This window comes from Triticum aestivum, chromosome 7A (genome assembly GCF_018294505.1).
Source record: "Triticum aestivum cultivar Chinese Spring chromosome 7A, IWGSC CS RefSeq v2.1, whole genome shotgun sequence".
Classification (NCBI taxonomy): Eukaryota; Viridiplantae; Streptophyta; class Magnoliopsida; order Poales; family Poaceae; genus Triticum; species Triticum aestivum.
The window spans coordinates 654,026,128-654,038,210 of record NC_057812.1 but is presented as its reverse complement, the minus strand read 5'-3'; the positions used below and the strand labels follow the sequence as shown (position 1 = coordinate 654,038,210).

General features: G+C 42.1%; 1 protein-coding gene across 1 annotated transcript; it reads right to left on the bottom strand.

Moving 5' to 3' along the window:
* Positions 1–2,609: 2,609 nt before the first annotated feature.
* Positions 2,610–5,342, bottom strand: LOC123153653 (mucin-7-like). Its single transcript, XM_044572671.1, has 2 exons — positions 4,801–5,342; positions 2,610–4,006 (listed from the first exon to the last, which is right to left on the bottom strand). The coding sequence occupies exons 1-2, from the start codon at positions 5,340–5,342 to the stop codon at positions 3,982–3,984; spliced, it is 567 nt and encodes a 188-aa protein (XP_044428606.1). The 3' UTR covers positions 2,610–3,981.
* Positions 5,343–12,083: the final 6,741 nt, after the last annotated feature.

Below are 12,083 nucleotides of genomic sequence, written 5' to 3'. Positions count from 1 at the left end.
TTTTGGAAATACCTCTGATGGTGTTACCTTTCTTCTCTTCACTAGCCTATCAATCCATGTTTTCTTCAAAAAAAAAATTCATTTCTATCTATTAATTGATTATGTGATGTGCTGATCTTTTTTGTCCTTGCTGTTGGGTAATGCAACAACTCTCAACATTAAAGAAGAATTCTGCAACTTATTTTATTTGTAGTACAGAATTAGGGAAATAAATTCGGTGGTTGTTCTGGTGCTCCAGCATTAGGCGATTTTTTCTTTCTTTCTTTCTTTCTTTCTTTCTCTTTGAACTTTTGTTTTCAATTGTCTTTTTTCAGGCGTGCAATGCTCAACAGATCATTTAATGCTTGAGGAGTCCCACTGGCATCATGTCTCGTATCAGAATTATATGCGCATGCATCGACTTGCTTACTAATGCTATCAACACTATTCAAACATACTCCCTCCGTTTCAAATTACTCGTCGCAGAATGGATGTATCTAGAACTAAAATACATCTAGATACATTCATACCTGCGACAAGTAATTCGGAACGGAGGGAGTAGATGTTTGGGTGGCGAAGTTATCTGATTTGTGTACCTCAAAAAGGTTGTGCAATTTGTATGGAAGAACTTTTTTTGTGCTGAAAGGCCTCCAACTTTGGAATTTCTACAACAGTTATTCAATGACTTTGTTGAATAGATCCCGACTGTGCTTCTCGAGGCTAACTATTCAATATGTAATATGCAGGATACAATTTAATATTTATCATCTCAAGGACTTTCAAAGAATGGCGCATAATAGTTCTATTCTCTTGAATTATGCACAACTACGTTTAGCTATTTAATTGTTATGCAGGATTGCTAATAATTTTGAATTCTTCTTATAATGTCCCAACACTCAGATATAACAAGACTGTAAATTTTAATTGGTTTGACCAACATGGGTGTCTTCATTTTGAAATGACCTTTGTATCTGTTTTTCCTGTCTCAACTCTACTGAACGGTCTGATAAAAATGGATGTTGTCTAATCTGACTTTGGATAGTGTATTAGATCAACCTTAAAACTCTCATTTACTTGTGTGCAGGGCATTCCCAAGGTGAAAAAATTCGTCATGTACCATTCTTCTCACTTATCCTTTATGGCTTTACCTTATAAATACTATCAAACAAAGATTGCTTCGGATAGTGTTAAAAGTTTCTTCAAAACTTGCATTATCATCAAACTCGTATGTGCATGCACTAAAATCTGCAAGAAGAGACGGTTCTTATTAATCATTAACGTCAGACTTGTACGTACCTAATAATTGTTTGGCTGCATTTTGCATAATGTGAAAAGTACATAGGCCATGTTGGACTTCTTGAAATACATGCTCTATCACCATTCTGGCGGTTGCAGCGTCTTGATCAGTGAATATAATTTGAAGGTTCTTATTTACGTCTTGAAATAAATATATCAAAAAAGCTCAAAAAGAATTATGTCCCATCATTTGGTAGGAAGCACCAAAATTTCTCTGAAATGATTAAACCCAACAAACCCTCCAAATGGAATATATTCCTCATTTGTTCCCAAAAGTAGCATCAAATCTCACACCATCGCCAAATTTTAGATAGTCCGGCCCAGAGCTAGCCTAGCTTGACTGGCAAACTGAACGGTAAATGGAATGGTCTCGATTTCCGGCAGGCCCGATCAAATATTAGTTCCTATTGGCGCTTCGTTTGCGAATAGTTCTTGTGACCCCGACGTGTATAGATAAGATTACCTGATCCACTTATCCTTTGGCTAACCAACTCATAAGCTATTTTTGGTCCAATTCCCAAGTCATCGGTATTTCTGATTTCAATGTCCTATACTTCAGAGATTATTCGTTGAGATGGAATAAGATAGTGTACTTATTGCAATTGAAGCATGTGATTGTCTATAGTAAAAAAAATCAGGTATTTCATAACTTCCTACTTCTCAGTCTATTGTAAGGTCTCTTTCGTCTACACATGTCAAAATATTTTCTAGTTTTAGCTTGAGGGTTTTTATATGGATGGTCTCTTTTGTCTACTACCTTGTGACCCACTTTGAAACCAGTGTTCACACTAGCTTCGGAGTCTGTACTACTACTATAGGACTAGTAATCGTGTACGTGCAAATGCACGTATTGATTAATGCAAAAATAATGTTGCACATATTAATTTTCATTCAGTTTTCCAGCTATATAATGAGTACACATAAATTTCCAGTGATAAAAAAAATGTACAATACTATCAAGCTTGTTGTTCCCTGTTTCTTGCCTCGAAGGTTTTGTCTCGTTACAACATTCCATCAAATACAAAAGATACTAATAGACAAGTCTTTGCCTGTCGAAGGAAATTGCGTAGCTAAAAATAATATATATGCAGTACAAACAATATATTGATAGAAACCAGAACTGAATTATTTCAAGTGTTCATGGAACACAACACCCATTTCTGCACTTCTCTTGGGGCTGCGAAAATGAAAACAAAACAAAGAGGCTTATTTCAGTCTGGTCAGGAGATCATATATGGACTACAAAATTGAAACCCTAAGTTCGAACTGTCAGGATCCATGTCTCCCTAATAACAAGAAGACAATGCAATCTCACATCTTCTCAATGTCCCAGATAAAGAAACTTCATAGTGTAGCAAAAATTTGTTTGCTCCATCGGCAATCGCATAGATGCAGAAAACAAGTTGGCCAATCCATCAGCATGAAGAAAATTCACATTGTTAAGAATTTGAATGGTAGAAAGGCAATTTGATGAAAGTGATCAAAATGAATGCACATGGTAAACCCTATAGACAAATCTAACAACTTGCGATGAACACATAGGCCAAGATAGCAAAAACAGTGAGTCCATCAGAACATTTTCTATAACATCAAATGAGAAACATAGATTGTAGCTCATACAAATAAACAACCTGGTAAAGTTTCTGTCGGCTGGTCATCTAGATTTACCTATCAGCATTTTTTCTACAAATTAATCGTGTTCTAGATAATTGTCTTCTTTTCACAGGAAATGCTAGCTTGCGATAATGTTCTGCATAACCTTGAATCCACTGCATATTTTTTACAGCTTGAATCCTCTGTATCCGAATAATGCATAGAAAAACAAATTATACACTTAACCTGGATCGATGATGGTAAAGCTACGCAATGGTAGAAAGAAATATCACTTCACTCTTCAGTTTCATTCATACAGTAAGCTTAGTCAGATTATTCCCTTATCATAGATTCATTTTGGATTATATACAACAATCTAAGCACAAATCTAAAAGCTGAGAGAGGACTTACCGATAAATCATAACAAGCTCAATCGAAACATGGAAATTGCAAAATATCATAGGAAAATGTTTTTAGCAGAAAAAAATCCATGCTAATTTAGAAGATAAAACGCAACATTGTTCAGTTATGGTCATATGTCAATATATATAATCAGTAAGTACGGAAACTCTACCTATTATTAAATCTTCCTTCAGTAAGATCCCTCCAGTGTTGTGAACACAACAATATAGAAGCTAGAATAAGAGAAAAGGGTAATTAGGGAAACTGCAAAAAATAATCACACCGCTACATGATCTTGGAGAGAACAAATGTGAACACCACATAGCGAGGAAACTCTCTTGATGAATATAATACTTATTGTTTAATATTAAGATGTCCTCGACAGCGGCGACGGCGGCACCTCCGGCTAGAAGAGGGTGGCACAACTCGGGGTGGGTGAGCTATGGCATCGAGCGAGTACATGACTCTCCCGACTATACTTACATGTTCAGCAGCACTCACTGTCAAACAAATATATATTAAGATTTCAGGTCATCAACGCATACATGTAATTCGAGAAAACAAACTCATGAAATAAACTGATAAAATGATGGATAATATAAAACTTAGACAATTGCAGTTGTGAGGTAATCAGGAAAAGATGCAAGCAGGTCACATACCAGGGCAGTGGCTGTAGACAACCTCCTAGGCTTCTTGTCCTATCTTTTTTCCTCACAAGCTCCACATAATCACTTCACTGAACCAAGAAATGAGATCACCTATTGATAGTTAAGCATGATTTCCTGATCATCAACTCACTTGTTAGGTTAAAAATATTTATAAAGATGATTATTAGATCAGCATGCCTTGTTTCTTGCCATATTGGTGGCAGTTGGAGGCTGATACTTGTGATGTGCAGTTAAATGATTTAAGGGGGACTTGATTTGATGCCTATGTCTGACTATATCCGGCAATGGATACTGAATAATCGCATCATATTTTGAGATAGCAGTAAGGTGGCATTATCATAATACTTTAGCTTATTTACCAGATTACATTAGTTGCAAAATATTTACCTATCTACAACAGGAAATCCTATCTGTATCAGTATTGATGGAGCTAACACTAAACAGTATAATCAACATGCGTAGTTGAGAGCCCTCTTCCTCTCATTCCATGTTATACATGCTTTTATCCTGAAGTTAAGTTCTAATCAACAGTAAAGTTGGTGGTGTAGAAAAAGCAGGATCAGGTGTATACGTCCAATTTCAAACCACAACAGGGCCTACAAGGAGGGAATTAGCTAGGAAACGGAAGAAGCCTGAAAGGTAATCTTGATTAATTCTAAAATGGCAGACCATTATGGATGCCGGCGAGCTTCCTGAAAGAACGTGAATATTGTTCATCGCAAAAATTCAGAAATTTGTCATTCAGTAATGGAGCGCACAGATGCCAGCGATCCAGACACAGAACACGCACAAGCAGAACACCCACGCAGAGCACGGACGCACACAGTGGTAGACACACGCGGAGAGGGGAAGGAATCCATACCAGAAAAAACCAAAGGGAGGCTTGCTCAGCTGGTTGGGGAGGCAGAGGTCCGCCGACGCGTCGAGCCGGAGGTCCGTCATTCCGCCGTCACGTCGGGAAACAGGTAGAGGCGGCACAAGTCGAGGCGGGGGTCCGCCGGCGCGTAGAGAAGGCGGTCGCCAGTCAGCCGGCACGTCGGGAAAGAGGTGGTCGGGCGGAGGTCGTCCGGCGTGTGGAGGCGGAGGTCCACCGGTCCGTCGGCCCGCCAAGTCGCCCAGGCAGCGTGCGAGGATGGTCGGGGTGGGCAGGGACCGTGCGGGATTTGCAGACGGCGACGAGGACGAAGGAACGCCAGGGCCCTCTGCTGCTGCTGCAGGCGCCGACGAGGATGGGCTATTCCGGACGGCGGCGACGACAGAGGGGCGGCAAAGGAGCGCTGGCGGCGGCGCGTGGGTGGATGGTGGCCGTGTTCCTTTTTTGGTGAACTGTTCGCTCGAGGTGCGCGTGCGTGGATGGTGGCCGCGTTCCTCTTTTTTTAACTGTTCGCTCGAGGTGGGGAGCATGGATGGGAGAGTGGCGGCGGTAATGGCAATGGTGGATAATTAAAGCGTAAAACGCGTTTAGTATGCTGGAGGGATGTAGACCATCAGATTGCAGGTTTTGATGGATAGGATGATCTAGTTTTTCGCCCTCTCTTTCTTTTATAATGGTAGTAGATAGTAGATGAAGTAGAATATATGTGTGCATGTCATGTTTTCGATTTGCATGCAGTGGTGGAGTGCCAGCAAAGATAAAAGAAAAACAGTCTCGGGTCTACCCAGCATCAACATTCGATCAATTTCAACCAGTGATGCATTCCAAGGAGTTGCCTGTGTATGTCCATTTTTATTTGGCCGGACAATCATGAGAGGGAGGCTCATCGAGTGAAGTGAAGCTTTAAAGAAAGGAGACGATGAAAGATAAGAGAGGGAACGAGGGGATGTGAATTTTTGGGACATGCGGCTACGCGATGCCATAATCTGAGACGTCCCGTTGCGCATCAAGATGGCTACTTAATATAGGTCCATTTGTAATACCTGACGCGTTGATCACGGACGCACTTGAATACGTAGCGTTATACATCTCCTCTTCTCCATCTGCTTTTCCACAGGGCAAGGCTTGGAGCGAGGGGCATGCTTAATGATGTCTGCCCACCATCAAGATCCGTTATGCCATCCCCTGTGACGAGGGCTGCTACGAGATGAGCATGTATTCGTACGAGCATTAATAGCATCTGGCCCACTCCTGTGATGGCTTTTGCAGAAACGGAGTTTAACAGGTTAGCCGGTTAAAGCTATACTTGATCTGTGGTTTTCGGTTTCTTTTGGGTACGATTCAATGAGCCCACCTATAATCATCTCTCTGTTGCCTCAACCCCTAGCATGTCGACAATTTTTTGGGCAACTTATGGATCTGGATGCTTAAGTGGAACGTGGGAGATGCCTGTTTACATCTCATGTGTTAGAATTTTCCAGCCCGGTCTCACATTCCTTCTTTTGCTCAATTAGTGCAGGAAAAGCAAAGCAGATGCCTGACCAGCGAACAACAAGTGCTGAAAGATTAACCACCCTGGAAACGGCCCTAACCTGATTTTCAAAAATAACTATTGCACTCATTTAAAATACACCCCACTCTTTGAAAAAACAGATTACGCTCACTTCACTTAATTCAAACAAATAATCACAATTATTTTCAAAGGAAAAAAAATCATTCGTTTGGAACAACATATTTCGCTCGTTAAAAAAAACAGACTCCACTAGTTCACTCGATTCAAACAAATGTTTTCAATTATTTATTTAGAATGATGTACTTCATTCATTTATTTCACTCCTTTAAGAAAAATAGATTCCACTCTGATATTCAATTCGGGGTCAGGCCCATCTGCACCCGGTGAACAGTAAAAATAAAATAAAAAAATCAAAAAAACTGATTTTTTTTATCTAAGATGCTTGAGTGCGCCAGTTAATGCAAAATTTCATGGCTAAATTATATTCCAGGAGCTCATGGCAAAAAAGACAAAGTGAGCTTCGAACAGTGTTGTTTTCAAATATTTCTCACAGATACGAAATTTGTCTCTTTTGCCGACATCTACTAAAATGTCTGAACTACACGAAATTTAGTACGGACTTCACGAATACAAGCATCTGGCATCACAAGAAATATTCATTTTCTTTTACTATTTTTAATTATTTTACTATTCACCCGCGTTGCAGATGCACCCAAGAGCCAAAACGCCGCTCCCATTCCACTCATTTCACCTGATTCAAACAAATGTTTTCAATCATTTAAAAACAATTACACTTGTTTAAAACAACATACTCCATACTTCACTCATTTCAAAATACAGATTCCACTCAATTCAAATGAATAATTTCAATGATTTTTGAAAAGAATGATTTCATTCGTTTAGAACAACATATTTCACTTGTTTATTCCACACTCCTTTACAAAATTAGATTCCACTTGTTTGACTCAATTCAAACTAATAATTTCAATTATTTTCAACAAAAATGATTTCACTCTTTTCACAAAATAGATTGCACTCGTTTCAGTCAATTGAAAATGAATAATTTCAATCATATTCAAAATACAGTGATTTCACTCATCTAAAACAAGATAATGCACTATTTTATTTCACTCGTTTCAAAAGGAATATTGAAAATATTCGCTATGTACCGGTACCCGTGCACTCATTTAAAAAAAATCCGCTCTTCTAAAAAAATAATTTTACTAAAATAAACTTCAACTACTCAAGAAAACATGTTTCGCTCATTTCAAAAGAATAAGGTCGCTGCAATCAAAATCAGATTTCACTTGTAAGTGTTGTTCTAAGCAGTTACACTGAAATAGGTTGAGCGAAATAAGTGAATTTAAACATGTTTGAAATGTATTCTAAATTAGTCTTGTTCTAAGCTACCCAAAAATGTGTGTTAGGTTGTTCAAAAGATCACCGTCATATGGTTTTTGGAAGAAAATAAGTGGCTTAAGGAATCGAACTGACCAATAGGAGGATGGTTTCCATTGATCATCGGTAATATTGGCTAACACTTGCAGTACATTGTATTGAGAGACGATAAATGTTTATGTCAGAATATTTAGTCAAGCTTGTTTAATGAGAAGTTACTCTAGTCTCTAGCCAGTCCAACTAACCCAAGGGGTTTCCGCTGGGTGATGTCAAACATAAAAGGCCCTGAACTGTTTCCATGAAAACTTCCTGGGTGACTTAATGAGCTGCAGCTGAGGGGGTCCTGGTCTTGCAGGCCCGACTTAATTGACGTATGCTCAAATGCACTGCTCGTTTGAATGCCTGACCCTGCCTTGTGGGCCATCTCTTGGCGAGGGCGTAGGTAATATGAATGCAGAATGCTTTGTAGTATACAACACATCAATCTCAGTATACACGCTACTCATATTTGGACTGCACGAATCACATGGGAATGAGCGGGCCTGATACCGACCGCGCGTGGCACCATGTCCACTCGTGATTATTCGGGGAACGAGGGTGTTAATTTACGCACATTGATCTTCTTGTGGACCCACTTTGCTTTCGTAGGAGTGTTTTTTTGTATTTCAGCTTGCACTCGCATCTAGATTTAGGCCTTTTTTGGTTCATAGGATAGGATTATCATAGGAATAGGAATCTTGTAAGAAATGAGATGACATGTATCTCAAATTCTATGACTTTCCTATTCCTACGATTTTTCTACCCTATGAACCAAAGGAGGCCTGAGACGGTATGGTAGTCTTAACTTCTAACATGAGTACTTCCATTGCCCAGCCTAGAGCTAGCCTAGCTTGACTGACAACCACGATAATAATGAGACTGGTGTTCTCTTTTGCTAGTTGTGTATTTGTTTAAATTGGCTTTTGAGGCATCGGGACAAATCGTATCCACAGAAAGCACACTGCTAGTGCATAACCAGCTGCCAGGTCAACTGTTTACACTAGTTTCATTGTTTGAAGTATTACTAGAATGCGTTCGAATACATGCATGGTGAGTCATACATTTCAGAAAAGGGTTGGAATGTCGGCTATGATTAAAGAAGAAGTAGTCTCGTATTGACACAATTGCAGCTTTTGGATCTGATGTAACATCGGCAAGGGAAACTGCTTTGCAGACGACAAAGGCATGCACGACGGGAGTGCTGGCCATCTGGTACCATTTTATGATATGGATGAACGAACTGATATGCACTGTCGTGCAGAAATCATCTAGAAACCATTGTGTGTATAACAGCACTATTTCGCAAGTGATGCATGCGAAGGCACTAGATGTGTTTCGTTGCCTTTTTGTACTGGTTCGGAGAAAAATCTCGACGATCAAGAGGGAGACTCACCGTGGTCAGCCACAGTCTCAAACATTGATGAATGCCAGTTTTTTTTTGCCATGTACTAGTAATAAGAAAAACAGCTTTTTAACTTTTTGAAAGAATATCATCTGTAATGTATGTACCACTATTTATTTCCTTCTGTAATGAGGAGTAACAGAAATCAATTTGTCAATCTGTTGATCTGATCATTTTTCGATAAAGGGTGGATTTTATTGATTCAAAGTGAAGCATCAAGTAGATACAAAACACAATGAGTACACACCCGGCCTCTGCATAGTTAGGATGCACACAGCCAACACCAACGCACACACACAAGAAAACACACCGGCAAATAGCAAAGTCATACAAGACCAAATTTATGCCTTAGCGAGAAAAAAACCCGAATTGATAAAAACAACGGTCGACAAACTATGAAAACATCCATATCTGCACTAGCCTTCTCTTGACACCACAGGGACAACAAGATTCTTCAACAGCAACGCCTTCAAGAAGGAAATGACGCTAGGTTTTTCAACCTAAAGAACAAGTCCGAGCATATCCAAGAAACGCCTTCAATAAGGTAACGATGCAAGAACATCATCATTGCCAGGTATAACCAACTCGGGTCTGACCTAGGGTTTTCACCCCGGAGCTCAAGACCAGGTACTCAAGCAGCACCACCACATCGAAGTCAAACATGTGTTGTCGCCACCACTTTTCTGCGATCCCAGCAGCTACCCGCATCGAGCCTCTGCTACACATATGTACCTTCTGCATCAAGTTGCATCCATAAATTGCCTTACACCATCATCAAAGGTGAACTGGTAGGAGGGAGGGCCGCCCAAACCCACAACGGGGCCTTCTGGTTGCATCCCACAATTTTGGCGGTACAAGGCGCCGGCAGCAGTCATCGAATCTAAAGAGATCCCCCGATGTCCACCACAATCTGCAGCTCGAGTGACCGGCCAGTTTTGTCACAAGGAGAAAACCACGCAAATCCAACACCCGATGGCGTTCGTCGATTTGATCAGATGCGACAACTACCAAGAAGAGGAACGCTCAGTCCCAAACCTCACGGAGCTGCCGCCGGGAGAGCCGCCTGCACCACCGCCACCATTGTCGTGCCTTGAGGTACACAAACCCCAGCCGCCTGCTAGGTCCAGATCTTATCCAGACGGACAGCGCCCAACTCCAGTAGCGACGACGCATCCCACCTGATGCCGGCCACCATGCTCCAGGGCGTGGAGGAGCCCAGCCCGCTGGTGGTAGATCTGGATCACGAGCAGGGAAAGAGGACCTCAACAAGGGATGCATGAGGCCCCGTCGAGCGTTGCGCCAGGGTATTCTGGCTGCCACCCGTTGGATCCGTGAAGGAGAGGGCCGGGGCGGTGCCGGAGAGCTCGTGTGTCGTCGCGGCAGGGCCGGGCGATGGCGGCGACGGGACGAGCGTGAAGGAAAGAAGAGGAACTGTAGAAGAGTCCCGCCGCCGCCTAAAACCGTCAGGGCTTTGCCCCGCGGTGCTGTCACTGGCAGCGGCGAGGGAAAGATGGCTACAGGCCGAACCAAGGGCGGCGCGCGACCATCTGGTGCACGGTCATGTTTGAAATTCATATGGGCAAGCAGGGTTCCACCAGCGGTAAAGAATTTTGCATGGCGTCTTGTGACAGATTTGTTACCAACCTGGCAAAGGAAAAACAGAATTGGTCTTTGTCGGCGCCGCCTCCTCGCAGCGCCGCTTTTCTTCTACCTCGCTCACAACTCTCACTTGTGTTTATCTCCTCTCTCAAGAACACACACAAGGGAAAGAAGACTCAACACATACACGCACACATACACCAAGGAGGAGCACAAAGCTTTGCCCAGAGTCTCTTCTCCTTTGTGATCGCAAAGGCTACATGTTTCCTACATGGAGAGTGGATTTTCAGCTCCCGGGTGCCTAGACACCCCCTTATCTCAACCATTCATTCAAATATGGTGTCTCGAGATTTGTGCGTCACACTATAGCTAGCAAAAGCATTAGCAGAACTGTTGCTTCATTAAGCGTATGCATAAGGACAAAAGAACAAACAAGCTGGGCCTAGTCTAGCGCTGCTTTTCGTGGGTGTGACGCCCGGGTATTTAGCTACAGTAATCCCCCATTAATGATGCCACGTCACCGCAGTTATTGTTGATAATCCCGCGTTAGTTCAAAAACCAATTCAAATTCAAAATTTAATAAAAGGCAAACATCAAGATTTTCGAACTTTAAAACTAAAATGTTCGGGTTGTGCCCAACGGTGCAGAAGTAACTACGGTGGAGGAACCACACTTTCATAAAATGTTTAAATACTATAAGTGGATAAAACAGCAGCAAAACAATTAATAAAATGCCTTTGGTAATTTTATAAAATATTAAACTAATTTATTCTGGAGTAAAACTTTTTGTGGCAGTGCCATTCAAGGCAATTTGAGTTATGAGGCAAGTTACACTTTTTACAAAAATCAATTGATGGCTCTACTTAATGCGAATCAATATATATATATATATAAAAAACTAAAAGAAAAATAGAAAACAAAACAAACAAAAGATAAATAAAACATGGGGGAAAACCCCCGTGGCCCAACTGGGCCTTGGCCCAGCCGGCCGACCCGTCTACCCCCGTGGCCTACTTACCCCACTACCCCAAACCCTAACCCCACTTGCCCCCCACGATCCCCTTCTCCTCCCCCATCGAGATGGATCGGGATCGGCCCCGATCCCGTCGCCCCCGACGCCCTGCGGCTACCCGTCGTCGTCCACCATCGCCCGAGGTCTCCGCCGGCGTCGCCTCCTCGCCCACTCTCTCGGCGCCTACCTCACCGGAACCACGCCACCGGCCTCCTCGAGCTCCTCCTCGACCCGATGCCGTCGCCCGTCGTCGCCACCACAACGTCGCCGGCCTGCCTCCTCCTCCTCCCCGGCGGCTGCGTCGCGCC

Bases quoted from the DNA above. Each gene is read 5' to 3' on its own strand.
- LOC123153653 (XM_044572671.1), bottom strand. From the start codon at position 5,342: ATGCTCCCCACCTCGAGCGAACAGTTAAAAAAAGAGGAACGCGGCCAC. The intron at 4,007-4,800 runs GTATGGATTCCT...TTCTTGGTTCAG, and splicing joins CCTCCCTTTGGTTTTTTCTG to TGAAGTGATTATGTGGAGCT.